This window comes from Bos indicus, chromosome 4 (assembly GCF_029378745.1).
Source record: "Bos indicus isolate NIAB-ARS_2022 breed Sahiwal x Tharparkar chromosome 4, NIAB-ARS_B.indTharparkar_mat_pri_1.0, whole genome shotgun sequence".
Classification (NCBI taxonomy): Eukaryota; Metazoa; Chordata; class Mammalia; order Artiodactyla; family Bovidae; genus Bos; species Bos indicus.
In genome coordinates, this window is record NC_091763.1 from 34,050,388 (window position 1) to 34,070,444 (window position 20,057).

Consider the following 20,057-nt stretch of genomic DNA (forward strand, 5'->3'; position numbering starts at 1 on the left):
GTGTGATGCCCAGTGGCTGCCTTGTTTAGCTGGGGTTAGGCAGCTCTTGACATGGGCCTCACATTTCAGGGAGAATGGTAAGCATGAGTGCTGGGGTCTGCACAGTACACTGGAGCTTAGGCCAGTTCCCTAAATCAAGCTTCTTTTTACATGATAAGCTTGAACGTATGCAACTTTTATGAATCAAGCAAAGGTGGGGATCATGTTGTTGACAGTAGGCTGGGGTCTTACCAGGGGACTTTTTAAAAAATCCTGGTGTGGGGCTGTCTGGTTGCACATGCACACGAACCAATGGACCTGCTGTTGTACTCTTGACACGTGGCTCCCTGGCACTAGGGTAAGCACTGGTCAGCACACTCTCTCAATTTGCCCATCCCCTTGGTGATGTAAGCTTATTATATCAGAGGCAGGTGAGAGACGGTAGAGCAGGGACTCCTGCAGCAGTTTCCTGACAACACACAGTTGCATGCCCCTGTGTGTGTGGTTGAGTATGTGGGTCTGCTCTCCCACTTTTGTGCATGATGGTGTATTTGTGAGGTTTTATGGAGGAGGGGTCTTTCCTGGCTGCTTATGGCTCAGTCAGACTGTCTAAAAGGCACACCACCAGTGTGCTCTCAAATATATTAATACTAGTAAATATTAGCCATTGGGTGTCCCATTGGAGGAGATTCTCTAACGTATAATCTTAATTGCTGTTCAGAGTGCCCATCTCTTATTAATTTATACTGACTTCCCCTTGCCTCTAGGTTGAAAGAAGGACTTCATGCTCCCTGATCTTGAATCTGGCAAGCTCTCAAGTCTTATTGTTCACCATGCCCATCAGCATCATCCCACCTCTACCTTCAAACCTTATGCTTCGGTCATTTGAACTCTTCACTTCAGAGGATGATGATGACATCATCATCCTGCACATGTTGGTCTCTTTGCTAGGAAGGCCCTTCTACACTGTTCGGTAAATATCAACTTAACATTTAAGATCTTGTGGTCAGTACCAGAAAAGGCCAAGAATTTTTTCCTATCTTCCTTCCTCAGTCAAATTGTTTATTTCTTGCTTTGTCCTCCTGCTGTAGCTGGATCAAGAAATATTTGCATTTATTATTACGATTCATATTTGTTTCTTTGCTCATTTAGAATAAATGAAATGCACAACATTAAGGATTTTTAAGGTAGGAAGAAAAGAACCAAAACTCAACGAAAACATCCAGACAAGAATTAGTCTACTGTATATTTCAGTATCTTTGACATTTCTTCCTTCTCCTATTGGTATTGCCCTTTAAAACCTGGCTTTCCAAATGCTTCCTATTCCTTTTATGTGAGGCAAGTGATGGGTTGTTTTCTTGAGACACGCAAGTCACCTGAGTTTGGTTTTGTTTATTTAATAGGTGTGAACTTCCACACTCACAGTGGTGGTGGTTGGAACACTCAGTGTTAACCCAGAGCTTCTCTGGGAGATCTGCTATAGGGCACCAGAAAATCTAATAATAATAATGACTTTTAAAGAGGTTGATACTGTAGTAGAATCTTGTTTGTTTCCTGTGAGTTCTGGTCTCTCTTTGATCTTTATGTGCAATTCCCTTTGAAGCAAAACTGCCGTGGAAGGTAAAAGACATTGCGATCATTATCACTAATGATAAAGAAACTGAAATTGGCACTACAAAATAATTGTTTTATGTGCCTAATGAAAGAGAATAGTTAATTAAAAGAAGGTCATCAACGCAGTCTTACCGTTTTCCTATTAAAAATGTAGATATCTCCTGAATATAAAGGAAATTTGACTATACAGAGTAAAGATGACCCTATAGTTTATGGAAAGCTTAATTCTCTTAAGAAAACGCTCTTAGCCAGAGAAGGCTTCAGATGACACATCACAGCACGCTGAAAGTAGTAGTGTGTGTCAGACTGTCAGAGTGTCAGTCGGTCTGTTTCATACGTAGGGCCCGTGTGGTGTTTGCCTTTGTGTACCCAGGGCCTGGCGTAGTGTCTGTCATCCAGATATTCAACAAATATTTCTTGAAGGAATATAGCTATCCACAATAATGATATTTGCAAATGACTCCACTATTTCACTTGTGGCATAGCAAGTGGAAATTAGAGAAATCAGTTGTTCTATGTCATTACCTACCTGATCATCCCAAATGTTCTTCCTCTATGTTCTTTGATGACAGGACTGCCAGCAGGCAGTATTTTGTGCAGCATGTAGGAGAAAATGCTGCCTTTGAATTGGGAAGTTGTAGCTGAGGCAGATCTGTACAAAGCCAGGAAAGATGTGGCCTCAAGTTGACCTACATTCCTACATTTACTGGTTTTCAGTCAGGAGAATACTGAAGTAAGAACATGCCTATTATCCTGTTTCAAAGCTTCACAGATGCAGTCATTCATCAAATATTTATTGAACACCTAATTTGTGTGTGCTGGGCCATGAACTGGGTACCCAAGATAGAAACTTTAGTTGTAAACAAATAAACATTATGCCTGGTGTCGAATAATTTAAATGCTTGTATGTTTTTACAGAGAGAGTGATGGAAAAGTACTCATCTCTCTTTCTACCAACTATCTCCACCATTTGTGAAAATATTGATAATAAGTTTGCCATGGGTTTCCTTTAACATGGTGATTGTTAAGTATTTGATTGAAAAAGCAATTCATTGCGTATTATATATATATTAAAATATTAGATATACAGTACTTAAAAACAAGTTGACTAACACCTATTTCATGTGAAATAGTTTTAAGCCCTCTGACAGGGCATCCTTAAGTAACACTTTATGTAGTCTTAGACAGTTACCAGTTAAACATCAATTAGAGTAAAATTCGCTGTCAATATTTTCTTATTTACCTTTTCCTTAAAGCAGAACTTGAGATGATTAAGACTGTAGGGTTGTGCATAATTTTAAAACTTAGTATTATTAAAAACGAAGCCCCAAGAAACAGAAAGAACAGGAAGTTAAAAGTCAGCATTGAAAAATAGACAAACATGCTTAATTCAATGCGACTGTTTATCTCTGTGTAACAGCTTATCGGATTGTGGGAAAGAGCAGCCACCACTTCTTTTCAGGCTCCTTTTATGATAAATCAGCCAGTAGCACATTCCCCAGATAAACAGACTTCCTCCTGTAGCCACATTTGTATGCAGCCAGAGGCTCTGCATTCCAGAGTTCTCCATTCAGGGGTGGTGAGTGACGGGTGTGCCATAAACAAGCATGTATAGTCCACTCAGTAGGCAACCTGCTCAGCAGTGTTTTATTAATCTTTGCATTAGTAGCATCTCAGGGGTTGACTGTGAATATAACCCCTGAAAGACGTGGGCAGGACATATTGCTATACTCTGCATATGTTAATATGTATTTTGCTTCCTCTCTTGACTTTGCCCAGGGACTTAATGTCGAAAATGAAATCCAGTTTGACTCAATGAATAAGTAGTTTATCCAGGGGAGGTATAATGCCAGAAGTCATGCTCACTCTTTCCTAAAAATAAGCCCTTGAGGTGCTGAAGGGCTTCTGAGCGTGCTCAAAGCCTGCACACCCAACTGATCCGAAGAAAATTTAGGGTTAGTGATAGCATGTGCAATTTGGCTGTATGTTTCATTAGAAAGTTTTCAGCTTCAAGAGTTACAGGCAATAAGAGACAAGGTTTTTGTTCCTAGACTACCTTTTTAATTGGGTAAACAGAGGCTGTAGCCATGTTGCTGCTGCTGCTGCTGCTAAGTCGCTTCAGTCGTGTCCGACTCTGTGCGACCCCATAGACGGCAGCCCACCAGTCTCCCCTGTCCCTGGGATTCTCCAGGCAAGAACACTGGAGTGGGTTGCCATTTCCTTCTCCAATGCATGAAAGTGAAAAGTGAAAGTGAAGTCGCTCAGCCGTGTCTGACTCCTAGCCATACTGGTGTTTTTATTAGCAGGATGTATCACTGTGCAATTCTTACTTCTTTTATTCTTATTAGGCAACAAAGGAACTTTTTCCAGAAACATTTAAGGAATTACTATGAGAATCTATTTAAGATCTATTCATGTTTAGCTTAAAATTTCTGCTGCTTATAAGCCTTCCATATTACTGCAGCAGTAAGGAAGTTTAATACCATTTGCTGAATTCCCTTATAAGTTGTGCTGTGTCTATTGTGTGCATGCTAAGTCACTTCAGTCATGGCCAACTCTTTGTGACCCCATGAACAGTAACCCACCAGCCTCCTCTGTCCTTGAGATTCTCCAGGCAAGAATACTAGAGTGGGTTGCTGTGCCCTTCTCCAGGGGATCTTCCCGACCCAGGGATTGAACCCATGTCTCTTACGTCTCCTGTACTGGGAGGTGAGTTCTTTACCACTAGCACCATGTGGGAAGCCAGTGTTTATTAGGATGATCATATTTTGTTTTATATTTACTTTGCATAGTTTGAAAATTTAAATTTAACAATTGTGAATTGTTCTTTCCTCACTAGATTTTAATCTACTTGGTATCAAGATCAATACCTTAAACGATATTGTATTTTTCACAGTGTCTCATGTACATCATTGTCAAATGATAAATTCCAAATAGCATGTAAACTTTTGAGAGACTGGTCAGGAGACTGGAAAAATGATCTGGAAATTCCAGTCAGAGAATAAAGAAATGACCAGGTTTTTCCAAAATGATTTTTGTCATAGGTCAAGATTCAACCTTGGCACTAGAAAAATTTGGCCTAAATAGCTCTGATCCTATTTAAAGCTCTGATCCTTTAAATTGCTGGCTTTTAAGGAAAAAATTAAATAAAATTAGAAAAGTTGAGAGCACTTGGAGAAACTAGTAAGATTGGAAAACATATTGTCCATCTGAGAGCGATTAGGAGGAATGGAAAGTAACACACCAAATAACAGGTTATATTCTGTGAAAACATGAATGACAAGTAAGAAGAGTGGATGCCAGGCTTATGTATTAAGATTTGAAGTTAGGGAGGAGAGTTCTGCTTTCCTCAAATTTCTCTAGTTTGAAGTCCAACCATAAATTTAAAAATTTCAAATAACCAAACCATTGAGTTGAATAGTGGGAACAAATTGATCAGACCCTTTCCTATGAGCCTGTTTTATTCACAGAGAAGATAAAAGAAGCCCAGGAACCCTACATGATTACAGTGAAGAGGGGAACTCTACCATTTGGGACAATGGAGCCAGAAAGATATATTGATGAAGCCAAAAGGAGACTTGCCCGCTTCACTAAATGGCCTTGGACAACTTTCCTCACCTTTCTTTATCATCTGAATTTAGAGGGACATGTTTTTATGAGGTAGGAAAACACTGACAATTTTGAGCTGTCAATTCATTGACATTACTAAACTTTGGTCCTTAGAGTAACTGCAGGTAGTTTGACAATAATGTTAACTTGAGTTGGTCATTCAATATATGTTATATTTAAAAACCATTTGTTTCCCTTCAAAGTAAACCTTTATTTTTGTTTATATCAAAGGGCACATTTATTTTCCTCTGTGTCTGTGTGTGTTGCCCCTGCAGCTGTTTTTTCATCCTTAAGTTTCCTAACCTTATTTCCACGCCTTGGAATTGGAGCCTCCCCCGGCTCCCTGCAGTGCGTCTTTATCCTTTTCCTCTTAGAAGCTGCCAAGTCTACTAGAAGTTGCAGGTTTGTCAGCCTGAACAGAGGTACAGAAATTAGGTTTGTCATAAGCTTTCCTTATAGCTCTGGACAAAATATGAAGGGGAAAAAATGGAGGACTATTCTTCACAGGAGAACATTTTTACCTATTAACAATATGATTCCTCAAGGGATATTATTCATAATAGCCTGTGTGTATACTGTCCTTCCTCTTGAATAATGTCAAAGTGTTTTGAAGAAAAATGAAGCCTTACTGCTTCCTGAATAGAGCAAGAGAGAGAAAGTAATGCAGAGTGCTCAAAATAGTAATGAAAAGTAAATATAGAATTAGATTTAAGAAGACTTTTATCATTAGTTTCCAATGTAGTCTTACAAAAGAGAATGCATGCCATACACATTTCCACAAAAACCTCACCCCTATCTACCAAATTCTCCTCAGTATACAAATGGTACAGTGTTTGAAACAGCCCTATCTCTGCCTTGTGCTAAATGAACTCTTCAGAATATCTTTAGCTAGCTTCTGCTTCTGGCCATGTCATTAGACTTCTGGTATTAGACTTGTTCTCTTGCTGAAAACAGCTATAAAACTGACAACACATACAAGGCAAACTATGATCTTTGAGAGAAAGAAACATTCAAGGGAAACACATGATTTCCCTATGAATTCCCCAACATTCTGCATGGGAATGCATTTTTGCCATGGTGCAATGGCAGTCTTGTTGACCTCATGAGGCACAGACATAATATAATTCCACAGTATACAACCAAAAATTACTTGCAATATAAGAAAACAGGAAAATGGGACCTGAAGTAAAGAGAGAAAGCATTCATTAGAAATAGGTCTCCAAATTATCCACATTCTAAAACTAGCAGATAAGAACTTTAAATAATTTATTATAAAGATAAGTTTGTTCAAAGACTTTAAAAAAATGAATGATCAGATGAGGAATCTTAGCAGAGAATTGAAGCTAAAAAAAAAAAAACTGCAGAAATTTTAGAACATGGAAGTAAATATCCAAGAAAACTACTTAATTATTTAGTAAATATATAAAATAAAAATGCCACTGGGTGTACATGGGGGACACAAAAGTCTGAAGATGGTAAAACAGTCAGTAAACTTGATATAGATGGAAGAACGTGAAAGTGAAAGTCATTCAGTCATGTCTGACTCTTTGCGACCCCATGGACTATATAGTCCATGGAATTCTCCAGCCAGAATACTGGAGTGTGTAGCCTTTCCCTTCTCCCAACCCAGGGATCGAACCCAGGTCTTCATTGCAGGGGGATTCTTTGTCAGCTGAGCCATAAGGGAAGCTGAATATAGATGAAAAGTAATTATTTAATCTGACCTAATAGAAAAAACATTGAAAAAAGTTAAGGTTTCAGGGTTCTTTTGAATATTAAGCGATCTAACACAGGTAGAATCTGAGTTTCATAAGCAGAGGAGAAAGAAGAAAAAAAATACTTGAGGAAACAATGGCTGAAAATCCCCTCAATTTTGTGATTAAACATAAGATTAAAAAACTTAAAAAAGAACCAATAAACTCAGCAAACCCTAAGAAAGATAAATTCAAATAAAACCATATGTAGACAAATCTTTGCCAAATTGATAAACACCCCCCCCCCCAAAAAAAAGAGAGAGAGGGAGAGAGAGAGAAACATTGAAAACAGAACAAAATAGCACAATTTGTGGGTAACAGTATGAATGAGGGATCCCTTTCTTCAGAAGCAATGGTGACCATACTCAGTGGAATCTTTAAAGGTTTGGGGAAAAAATTGGTCAAGTATCCCAACATTCTACTTCCAGTTCAAATATATTTCAAGGATGAAGGTAAGATAAGAACTTTTTTCCAGGTAGCTAAAACTGAGCGATTTATTTCACTACCAACAGACTTACACTATGAGAAATGCTAAAGGAATTACTTCAGAGGAAGAGGGAACAGCACCAGATGGAAAATCAAATCTACAGGAAAGAATGAAGAGCAGCAGAAATGGTAAATATGTGGTTTAATATAGAAGAATATCTGTAAATCTAACTATTAAGTATTGATAGGATGAGATCATGACAATTTTATTTGTTACAAATTTTAAAATGTTAAGAAAAGATGAATTCTGCTTTTATTTGGTTTATTTTATAGTTTGAGTTTACTTCTCCCTTTGTGTATATGTTTTCATTTATCCTAGATCTTGTTAGCAGAAAACCTTTTTGCTCCTCCGATGTCCTCTGAAAAGAACAGTTTCCTAATTCAAAGGCCAGGCTTCTGAATATAAAAGGATCATAGCCAACAGCACATTCTTCTTTATGATACAGCTGCAAATAGCTTCAGCCAAGGTTGAAACACCACTGGTACACACTGGTATAGTTGTTCTAGTTGTTAGGATATTGAAACACTTTGTCCAGGTGGTGAGTAGTCAGTCTACCACACCCTTTGAATATTCTGCCACTTCTCTGGCTGCTCTGGTTCCCTCTCTGGCATATCTTCACCACGTCTCTCAGTTTCCTTGTGGCACAGCTGGTAAAGTGTTCAGTTCTGAAAGAGTCTGGTCTTTAGGTTCCAGGTCCAAGGGGTGTGGTTGCTGTTCATTTTTGTAACTTTATATTAGTTGTTAAACCTTTTGCGTATCACCCCTGAATTGATTTGCTGAATAAGATGTTGGAAATTTGGAAAACTTTCAGTTTTAAAATTCTCATGATCTAGAACAAAACTGGATTTTCCCTTGTAGTTTGACAGATTAACATCCATTTCCAATTTTTCTGGAAAGCATACCACAGTTTTCTGTTGGGAACCAAAACTTATGTTTATAAAGTAAAGTGAATCCATTCCTGACTTGCTAGGTGGCTTGTGACACGCATGACTAACCAGAGTGTGCTAGGTCCCTGACCACAGCAATTTGTTTCAGAATGAGCCTGTAACCAAATCATTGCCAACCAGGGTTAATGTGAGGATATTTTCTAGAACCATCAGGAGAAAACCATCCTCTTTCTGTTAGAATGACTTAGGAATGCATGTAAGCCTCGAGCTGCTGGGAGCCTTCTCACCACCGTGAAGCAAAGCTTGTCTGAGATGCAAAGCCAAGAGATGGAGAAATAATAAGACCTGACAATATTGGCGAAGAGCTGACTCATTTGAAAAGACCCTGATGCTGGGAAAGATTGAGGGCAGGAGGAGAAGGGGATGACAGAGGATGAGATGGTTGGATGGCATCACTGAATTGATGGACATGGGTTTGGGTGGACTCTGGGAGTTGGTGATGGACAGGGAGGCCTGGTGTGCTGCGATTCATGGGGTTGCAAAGAGTCGGACACAACTGAGTGATTGAACTGAACTGAACTGAACTGACAATATTGGCGTGCTATTTAAGCCAGGTAAGATTTTTCAGTCATGTGAAATAATAAATTCCTCTTTGCTTATGTCAGTTTGAAATCTGTTTTTAAGTCACTTTTCATTAAATGATTTCTGAATAGAACCTCTCTTCTTTTCCCATCTCCTCCCTTTAAAGATACTAAAATTTACTGAGCAACTAGGCTGTGCTAGAAACTATAATTAATGTTCTAAATAGATTATTTTATTTAATCCTGCAACTTTCCTCCTACTCAGTTATACCTTTCCACAGATGCCTGACACTGTCCTGCATCTCAGATGATACCAGAATTTGTGATGGTGCCTATTGTGTTACCCTGTTCATGATGGATTTTCCTAGAAATGCAACTACTGCAAAGTTATCAGTTCCTTTATGCTCTTATCTGAATTTCCATTTTTTCAATTCTCTTCAGTTCAGTTCAGTTCAGTCACTCAGTCGTGTCCAACTCTTTGCGACCCCATGAATCACGCAGCACGCCAGGCCTCCCTGTCCATCACCAACTCCTGGAGTTCACTCAGACTCATGTCCATTAAGTCAGTGATGCCATCCAGCCATCTCATCCTCTGTCATCCCCTTTTCCTCCTGCCCCCAATCCCTCCCAGCATCAGAGCCTTTTCTAATGAGTCAACTCTTCACATGAGGTGGCCAAAGTACTGGAGTTTCAGCTTTAGCATCATTCCTTCCAAAGAAATCCCAGGGCTGATCTTCAGAATGGACTGGTTGGATCTCCTTGCAGTCCAAGGGACTCTCAAGAGTCTTCTCCAATACCACAGTTCAAAAGCATAAATTCTTCAGCGCTCAGCTTTCTTCACAGTCCAACTCTCACATCCATACGTGACCACTGGAGAAACCATAGCCTTGACTAGACGGACCTTTTTTGGCAAAGTAATGTCTCTGCTTTTCAACATGCTATCTAGGTTGGTCACCCATGTTTGATTCCTGGGTCAGGAAGATCCCCTGGAGAAGTAAATGGCAATCCACTCCAGCACTTTTGCCAGGAAAATCCCATGGATGGAGGAGCCTGAATAGGCTACAGTCCATGGCGTCGCAAAGAGTCGGACATGACTGAGCAACTTCAATTTTCTTACTACAAATAAAATAATCTGATATTTTAAACTACTGGTTTTTAGCACATTGATACAAGTTCATTTGTCACCTATTTATGGATGGTCAAAGTTTTAAATGGGCTAAACGTGGGCTTAAGAAAAGAGAAACACTTTTAATGATAGAATTTTAGATATTCAGTGTACTGATAATGAAGTAGCAGGGTCTAATTAATATTCTTTAAGTTATAACACTTAGGAACTCCTACTCGAATAGAAAAGGCTTGATTATATACATATATATATATATTAGATACTGTGAGACTGTGGGTTTAGACTAATTGCCATGAAAGTGAAAGTCACTGAGTTATATCCAACTCAGCAGTTTCATGTACTGTAGCCTGCCAGGCTCCTCTGTTCATGGAATTTTCCAGGCAAAAATACTGGAGTGGTTGCCATTCCCTGCTCCAGGGGATCTTCCCTACCCAGGAATTGAACCCTCATCTCTTGCATCTCCTGCATTGGCAGACAGATTATTTAAGACCAGTACCACCTGGGAAGCCCCTAATTGCCATGAAACAGGCAGTTGAATGTCATTGATAGATCATCTCCAACTCTTCTGATCACTGACATGACTTTAAAACGTGTTTTCTATTCTTCTTGTTGAAAATTTTGGGGAGATGTATTGGTGCTCTTTTAGTTGATTGATAGTAGTTCTTGGCAGCCAATCATCTGTGTTTCTTCCCAAGTCTGTGTTCATCGATGTCATGTTGATAGCTTCAAATCGGCCATGGTGGGAGTATTTACAGTGTAAAAATCAGCAAAAATTAATAACCAGGGCCTTCACAACCCCAAAGATCTAGTTGTTAGACATTTACTAGCACACCAGTGGTGGTAAATTTAACGGTGTGGTCATAAAGTCCATTCCTAGAGAATCAAGTAAGAAGAGCTTGGGAAAGCAATACAACATAATGCTTTAGCCAGTGTTTTTCTAACTGCAGATCACAAGCTATTCAAGTGTCATGAAATATGTGAATGAATTGTAGTGACTATCTTTAAAGGAAATAGAAAAGTTTACAATATAATAGTGAATGTCAGAACAGTGATCTAAGGCATGAATCTACTTCCTGGCCTTGGCATACAGCCACTTCTGCTTCATTTTTGTTGTTGTTTAGTCGCTAAGTCATGTCCAATTCTTTCGCAACCCCATCGACTGTAGCCTGCTAGGCTCCTCTGTCCATGGGATTTCCCAGACAAGAATACTGGTTTGGTTGTCTTTTCAGACATTATTAGTACCTATCTCATGGGGTTGTTTTAGGAGTAAATGAAATAATTCATAATTAGCTCAATAACTGTTAGCTACTATTAGAGCAATAGGGAAGTTTGGGGGAGAATGGATACATGTATATGTATCATGTGACCAAGTCCCTTTGCTGCCCATCTGAAACTATCACAATATTGTTAATGGGCTATGTATGTGTTACTGCTCGGTTGTGTCTGACTTTTTGCAGCCCCATGGACTGTAGCCTGACAGATTCCTCTGTCCATGGAATTCTCCAGGCAAGAATACTTCTCCAGGGCATCGTCCCCACTCAGGGATCGAAGCCAGGTCTCTTGCATTGCAAGTGGATTCTTTACTGTTGGAGCCACCAGAGAGTTAAAAAAAAAAGAATGATAGTAGTGAGGATAGTTTGTCAATGGCTCCAGTGATATTTGGGAGGTATTCTAGACTCTCCATATGATCACCTCTAGCTCAAGGCCACCGTTGATCCAGGACTGGGTACATTTCACTGCCTAGTCTCTTTCTTCTTTTAGTGAACAGACCACCTGATGCTAATGCTCTGGCATCCTGTCTTTCTCCTGGCTGATGTTTAGGAGTGGCATCATCTTTGCTGGCTGCCTGAGTGATGCAAGGTAAGCCCTAACTTCTAAGATAGCCAGTGAATTCTAGACTGTTCAGTGTGTATGGGTGCTCAGGACCATAAAATGCCTGGAGAAGATGGAAAGTAACCACCTAAGAAAAAGAGGTGCTCACTGCCAGTTGATTTATTCTGCTTATTCTGAACAACTTGCTTCATCCCTTCTCCCTTGATCCTTTCCTGTCATACTGAGTTTTACTGGAAGGGGCTGGGCACCTCTTACTCCAGGTCACTGTGGACTAGGACATTAGTTGATTCATATGCCAAGAGCAGACAGTTACTAAGATTCTACCAGCAAAACTGTCTTAATGTTAATGATCCCAGAGCATTAGGAACCTCAGCTACAGAGGCTTGTGGCTGTAATAATGACCAGTCCTTAAATTCCGTGGCAGCTACTGTGCCTACAAGTCCGCACTGCCTTCTACCCTCTTAGCCAGTCCCTGCCTCGCTTTCAGGGAGACTTGAGCCCCTATCTTTGTCCACATCCAAATGTGGGGAGCTGCTAACACACAGCTGTAGCTCGACTCATAGAGTTTCAACCAGCAGGACTCACATGTCTCTTGGGTAGCTCGAACTTTTAAACGAGTCTGACAACCTTAATCTGTGTTTTAAGAAAGACTGAGTTTAACACAGTCTTCCTATAACTCAGCTTCACGGTATCCTTTTGTTTCCTTGTATACCACCCAAATTATCAGCGTGAAATTATTAGTGCTCCCATGTTACACAAAGGCCATTTCCTCCATGAGGAAAGGGGGGTGGGGGTGGGGCAAGACACAGAAGAGTGCATAGTGTATGAATCTGCACATAGGAAAAAGCCAAAACCAAGTCAATGTCATCTCTGGTGTTGAAAGTGAGGATGGATGTCATGCTTGGGGATGTGGGAAGTTAGTGACTGGAAGAAGCATGAGAGCTCTTCTTGAGTGCTTGTAGCTTTCTTGTTTGACAGGGAGTATTCAGTTTGTTAAGATTCATCAATGCACAATTAGGATGGATACATAGTTTCAACAGATAAAGTGTATGTATATTATCCTTCAATGAAAATTTAAGAAGTAAAAGCAAGACTAATGTGAAAAAGGATGGTGAACATGACTGTGTGCTTTTTGAAGTGATTTTATGACAAATTGGTCACTGGGGTATTGATATAAACTTTACAACTGTGGGCTTGTTGACAGCTCCAGCCCTGATGAGAGAATCTCTTAATGCCGGGTGAGAGGCCCTGGTGGAAAATGAGGTGCCTTACTTCATCAAGAGTGAGTGTGGGTGATGCAGAGAGAGACCTCCTTCTCATTATAATAGGAAGGCGGGCACTTTGTCTTCCTTCCTGTATTTAAGCAGAAACCAGGAATCGGAGTGTAACTGACACATACACCAGTCACATGCAAACTGGTAGTCTGTCCCTGTGACTTAACATCTCAGGTAGGATGGGAGCAGAAAGGTGAACAGTGAGCTCCAATTAGTGGAGCTAAACTTCAGGCTCATTGTGAAGTGAGGCAACCAAGGCTTTCACAGTTTAAGTTCTGAAAAGCAAATGGAATTAATCTTTGACTTACTTATGTTCCAGTGTTGAAGAAATTCTGTTCAGCAATCTTAAGTAAATCATTTACTATACCATTACATGCCAATGCCTCTGGTAGATTCTAAAGATACAGGGATGAATGGATAGCATCCTGGCTACATACAGTAAAAATACGGTTTCTTGAGAACATGATAATCATCGAAAGCTAATGTAATGTAACCCAAACTGATTTTGGCAGAGCACTCCACTGTGCCCTGATGGGGACCCAGAGACTCCTGCCTTCATTGCCATAATTGTTTGCTCGTACACACAGGTTGCGCTTGATTACCATTTCAAGGCCATCCATCTGGTGGGGTTCCAAGGGCTGCAGATACCACTGCCCTTTCCAGAGACAGTTAATCTCTGAGTATGACCATTCTGCCTTCTGTGATGCCTGGTGCTGTTTTAGATAACTGCCAAACTGATGCCTGCAGAGGCCAGCTCGTGGTCCAAGATCAAAGTGTCAGTAAGTAGCAGTCCTGAGAATATACCCAGGCATTTGCTTCTGTTGTCTTTCTTATGCTCTGTATTTTTGGTGACACTAGCCTTTCATTTAAAAGGTCACAAATAATTGTATAGAAAGTTGATTTTAATTATCCTTCTTATCCCATCTTTGAGGTGCACATTATTTTATATATGCTCAAGCCTTCACCATATCCTGACTGCTGTTTTGATCACAGCAGCTCTGAACTTAGCTTTCTTTTCTCTGTTGCCACTGTTAGATAACATTAATCTTCTCTTGGTCTTTGTTTCTGACTGCCAGTCACAGCCTTCTTCCAGTTGAATTTCACACACCTGTCTTATCTCCACTTCAGTCTGGTCGACATACTGCTCTCCACTTGTAGTCTTTACTTGTGGTCACTTGAACAGATTCAGACATCTCTTGTCACTCTCAATTTAGTCTTAGCATCACCAGTTTCCATCACTTTACCCATTCACTTCATTTCTGTTCTCTCTTACAGCCTGTTTTCTTTAGCTAGCTCCTAGGAAATACCAACATAACATTTGATGCTTTCTGTTGTCATTCTTAACTCAGAAGAGTTTTCTAGTCTGCACAAGTTAATTTATCGGTCAGCTTGTAGCACTAGTGAAGTCTCTATCATTTGATTTGTCCCAGTTGTATTATTCTACAAAGAACTTGGGTCACATGTTTGGCTATGGTCCATACCGCAAAAGTCTGCTATTGGTCATAAAGTAAACTGCTGGACATGCTACCTGGCAAGCTGTGAACAAACCAGTTATCATAGCTAACCTTTGGAGAACCGGTGGATCTGTGGAGCTTAGTAGGGTCTTCCCTTTCAATGGATGATGTGTTGCCAGGCAACACCTAGCAGGTGGGCCAGAACTATTTGTTGGCTAAATAAATGACTATTTTCTCCTTTCCTTCACACTTGACAATAAATCACAGTTTCCTTTTTCATTCGATCCTTCAATCCTGAATGGAAAAATAATTAACATTTTTGGAGCTTATTTGTAATTTGCACTCATTTACTCTTCCCAAGGTTTCTTTTACAAATAGATGAATAAAACCAGCTTAAGGGCAGACTTCAGCACTTCATGCTCAGGACTGCTGAGTCACTGAGCAGTGGAACTGATCTGTCTGATTCCCAGTTCTTTGGCCTTCCTGTTGTTACTCCCTGTCTTTGAGGATTCTCTCCAGATATCCCAGTGGACAGATAAGAAAAGCATGACCTGTAAGATCCCATCAAGAGGCTTGAATGTCTTTCTGGGGCTTCTTTTTACTTGCACGCATTTGTGTTTGCTTCACTTAAATTCCTTAAGTATTATTGCCTCAAAAATATTTTGTCTCAAGTCTGTACAAGTTCCATTTTCATTTCAGAAGACTGTTTCCTCTAGGGCGAGACTCTTGGAAAGATCCTAACTAGGGGGGACGTCTTTGAAGATGAATTTGTTTCTATACCTGGTGCCCATTAGTCTTCTCAGCAGGGCCATCTTTGGAGCTAAGTCCATCCACTGTCCAGATGTTTCTCTAACTTGTGGCTTAGCATGAGACATTTCCACCTTGCTATTTAGTGAACACATCAAGTAATAAGCTCGGGGAGTTTCAAAAGCCCTGAACTGCAGTTCCTGTTTGCAATTCCTACAGAATTATCCCAGTGGCATGAATGCTGAACTAGCCAACCACCCCCTCCCCAGCATGCCAGTGACCCACTTCCCAGTGGGAGGGCTGTCACTTTACCAAGACTGCGATGGGACACACAGATGCTACCCACAGGATGGTATTTTCACATGACACCCAGAGGAAAATTGAATGCCTCGGCAAAGCAGATTTTATTCAAAACTATTATTTCTTCATTAGGTCAAAAACTTGTAGTAAGAATTAGAAAATGGGCTCTGATTTTATTGATGAGAAGTAGCACCTTTAGTTAAAACTGCACAAAGAATGAGCATGTTGGATTTCCTTAAATATTACTGACGCTGTGTGGACTTTACATGAAATCCCTTGCTAGTATGTTAGCATCTGAGTATGTTCAATGATGTTTGCATACTGATCGAAACAAAATTGCCCTCTGATACTCCCCTGGAATGCATTATTTGAGCTGTGAAGACTTGACATATCAAGAACAATGAATGACACTGTCTGACATAGGTGAATCAAAGGAAGATAAGTGTTCTTTTTGGCGTTTTGAGTGGATTCTGTGGCAGCCAGTGAACTACAGACAGTAGTCTAATTCCATGAAAAATTTCACGGTGTACCTCTTAATGTACTAGCTCCTTCCTCTGCTCCTTCCTCTAAACAGCCACTGTCCTTGGCATCACAGTTCGTGTTTTTGTTTTTGATATGTGTGAGTATTTGCAGATGATAAAATGTTTCAATAGAAGAGCTTTAGAAATAGCCTACTCTGACCCTTGGTCTTCTCAATTTTTCATATGAAGAATCTGAGTCCTGAAGAGAAAGGGGATCCCTATTTTAGGGTCTCTCACAAAAACTTTGGTTAAGGGCTCTTGCCCTGGATGAACTCTAGTCTGCATGTGGTGCCTATTTGTGAGTATCTGTGGATGTAACACAACACTAGATTCTTCCAATATATTTTCTTCTAGATAGAGACCTGTTGTGAATGTGTTAGTCAGTCAGTCATGTCTGATTCTTTGCAACCCCATGGACTGTAGCCTCCCAGGTTCCTCTGTCCATGGAATTCCCCACGCAAGAATAGTGGCTGGGTTGCCATTCCCTTCTCTAGAGGATCTTTCTGACTCAGGGATCGAACCTAGGTCTCTTGCATTGTAGGCAGATCCTTTACCTTCTGAGCTACCAGGGAAGTCCTACTTTTCCCCAAATGATTTGAAATTCCTGCTGATATTTGTCTTCCATTAGACAATATTGTTCCTTCCTGGGGGTACAGTTTGTTAAAGAAAGAATCAGGGGTACTAGCGCAGGTTAGCCAAGGCGGACAAAGAGGTCTTCCATTGTTGCTTCACAGGGATGGCTGGCAGCCAGCTGTAGGCAACACAAGGTGTGTATTGGACATATGCTGCTGCTCTGAGAACAATGGGGAGAAAGGGAAAGGTTAAGACAAAAGCAAAATAATAGGTGTATCCACAGGCTGTCTGCTACCACATAGGGGGACAAATAAAAGGATGTCGCCTTGAGGAAGGCAACTACTACCAGCTCCTGAGCTTTTGAAAAAGGTGGCGTTAAGCACAGGGCGACAGGAAGAACAGCAGCGGGGAGGACAGAGTGACAGAACGCTGCATGTTCCTCGCAGAAACCTTCGCTCCAGGTTGTGCTGCTTAGTGGGCTGTGAAATCACAATTAACAGAGCAAGGGTTTTGTAAGTGAGCCGAAGCTGCTTCCAATTACATCCTGCTATTAGCTGCATTTAGAACGACCACACTGAACAACTCTGTGGTCACTGGACTGTGATACGGCCTTGAAGAAATCATTAATAAAAACGTTGGATGATAGTATCCCTTGCTGTGTGGCTATTTTAGATCCTGGCCGTTTCGGATGTTTGCCAGGGTGGGCTGCTGAAGCAGGAAATGGGTTGAGCAGAATTGGCAACCAGAGCTGATGGTCCCAACATATTCCGACAGAGTCTGCCTGAGGTTTCCATTTACGTCTCTGCATACTTCTGCCAGGATTATACCTGGACTCTTGCATGCGGTTTAGGCTAAACCTCTTCAGTGCCTATTTGTAGACAAATGAGTGGGAGCTCATAGCACACACTGAGCCTTTAAGGAAATAGAGGCTTTGATTTATGCAGAAGATCAAAGGTATTCAATATCACAATTGCCATTTAGGAAATACAATGAGCTCACAGAAAATATGGCTTCAAATACAAAAGAATAAATTCCCTGTCAATTTTCTCTTAAAATAATGGCTTTCAAATCCTTTTTGACCCCCAAAATACGAGAGGGTCCATTATCGTGTTCTGAGACATGTTAGTGAGGGTCTAGAATCTGTAAAGGAGAGTGCATTTTATGGATGAAACATCACATTGTTGAGTGCACTGAAACTTAGTTAAGCAGTTGTGGCAGTTGACTTTTCACCACATGGCTCAAGGGCGTCTGCTGAAATTTTTCTCTGGGTGATTGGATGTATAATGGAATCATGGACACTTACATGTGGAAGTGAGCTTACAAGCTGTCTCCTCCAGTTCCTCTCAGGATCTGGAGCAGTGAGCAGTGTTGTCTGCATTATTAAATCAGAACGAAATCAGAACGAAGACTAGAATTCAGTTTATGACTCCAGAGTCCTCTGAGCGTATTGTCTTCATGGGAAGAGTCAGTGGTCTTTGCTCTGCTCAGTCTGCAGAATCAGTGCAGAGTGGACACTGGCATCTGAAGCCTGTGTGAGACATTTGACTCCTAGCTGTTGTCAAGCCAAATTTGTGTGACATTTGCCAACCCTGTTATTCAAAGAAGCTGATTGTAAATGGTCTGCTTTACCCAAGAATCACTTAAAGTACCAGTAAAGTGATATAAGCCCTGTGAAATTTGGCCTTAGCAAATGCACCAGGCTAGAGATTCAGCTTGCCTTAGAAGGTGAAACAAATGTGATGAAGGCCATGGCTGGACTCTGATGAGTTACATGGCCTTGGGCAGTCTCTGAATTTCACTTTTCCAGTCTGTACAACCAAGGGGTTGAGCTGAATGGTCAGTGTTCTCTAACTTGCATATTTTGTTTTCCATCTTAAATTCGTGGTTGACACATATTTCTGGAATTCTAGAGGTCTGTTTAACTTAACAACACTTTTCTCTCCTCTCAAATACAGCATAGACTTCTACTGAAGTCATTAAAAAAAATATATATATATCCTTTTCTGCATATGGTACACCCCCTACGAGTCATATATCTGGTTTGATTTCTCAGTTCAGGGCTACGTTAGACCCATCCTGCCATTCTTTGTTATGTGTTCTCCCTCCTTACCCACCAAGGATAGAACACAAACAAATTAGTCATAAGATAAAGATTAGAGAGGCTGATGAGGAAACAATTAGAAAATATGCTCAGGTACTCGATATTTTTGAAAGATACTGAACACCTGAGGCCTACCTAGAAGAAGCTTTGTATTTTTGGCAATGTTAGAAAAAAAGTCAGGGAGAAAACTATGAAAAGTAAGAATAGTTATTAAGGGCCTATCTTGCGTGAAGTGTGAGACTAGGAGACTAGACATAGCCACAGATTTCTAATTTGGTCCTCTCCATCAGTCATTCATTTAAACCAATGCTAATTCACGCACTGACATGACTGGCACTCGAGATACACAGGTGAACGGGACAAGTAAGGTCTGTGTCCTTTGTCCTAAAGTGAGCCATTTAATCCAACAAATATATTATCTTCAACTTTACTCCGAAGTTCCTGTGCTTTTGTAAAACTATGGATTTCTTCTAGAAGCTTTGGAAATATGACCTCTCTTTTAAAAATTCCTCCTAGCCATGTATATTGAAAAAAATCAGATGTGAATATATTCTACTATAATGATGACATAGCATATTTTGTCCAAAGAATTCTCACTCCAAAGGTCCAGTTTCTCAGTCTGTTAAGTTCTTGGTGAGCAGCTCTGCAGGACGGTGTTCATGTGGTGTTGGAATTGGAGGCAGAGCACGGTCATGTAACTACACCAAGGTCACTGAATGAGGTGGCAGAAAGTCCTAGATTCAAGGTGTCTGCAGGTGTCTAGGGAAGAGTTCTGGTTATATTTTTTTCACCTTCGTGACTGTTCAGTCCGATTTTCCAGTGTACAAATTGCCAGGTTTGGAGGGTGGTGTTCTAAATCTGAGTCTGTCTTCTCCAAGGCAGGCCAGTGCTAAAACAAGGGAGAGCTCTCTCTACCCTTGGCCAGTGCCCCACTCTACCCCAGTGGCGTGGCTGTGAGTAATTAGATAAAGCACACATCCCACTGCCCTTGGGGCCTTTGGGTACACCTGCCAAGTCAAATGCACTTTATCTCAGTCAAGCACTGGCCTGACCCTCTGCTGTGGCCAAATGCCCAGGCAGTTCGCTGCTGTTTGACAAAGCCAACTGGAGAAGAAAATGACCCAAATGCCAGCACTGGCAGAGTTATGAGATGGAAAGGAAATTTCCATAAGGTAAAATGCAAATGAGAAAGCCTGGCTTTTCTTCACCACATAAAT

At 40.6% G+C, this 20,057-nt stretch overlaps 2 protein-coding genes across 4 annotated transcripts in view; one reads left to right on the forward strand and one right to left on the reverse strand.

The window, feature by feature from the left end:
* Positions 1-20,057, reverse strand: part of GRM3 (glutamate metabotropic receptor 3) — a 252,423-nt gene that overhangs the window by 104,626 nt on the left and 127,740 nt on the right. The window lies entirely within an intron of this gene.
* LOC139182686 (uncharacterized) overlaps positions 1-20,057 on the forward strand; it is a 472,105-nt gene that overhangs the window by 3,229 nt on the left and 448,819 nt on the right. Inside the window, exons 2-4 of one of the 3 annotated variants that reach the window (XM_070787653.1) lie at positions 747-952; positions 5,064-5,253; positions 7,469-7,571. In XM_070787653.1, the coding sequence (XP_070643754.1) occupies positions 5,188-5,253; positions 7,469-7,571 (169 nt within the window). In that variant the 5' untranslated portion in view covers positions 747-952; positions 5,064-5,187. Of the gene's footprint in view, positions 1-746; positions 953-4,004; positions 4,303-5,063; positions 5,254-7,468; positions 7,572-20,057 lie in introns of those variants that run through there. The other 2 variants (XM_070787654.1, XM_070787655.1) reach the window with 2 other exon arrangements.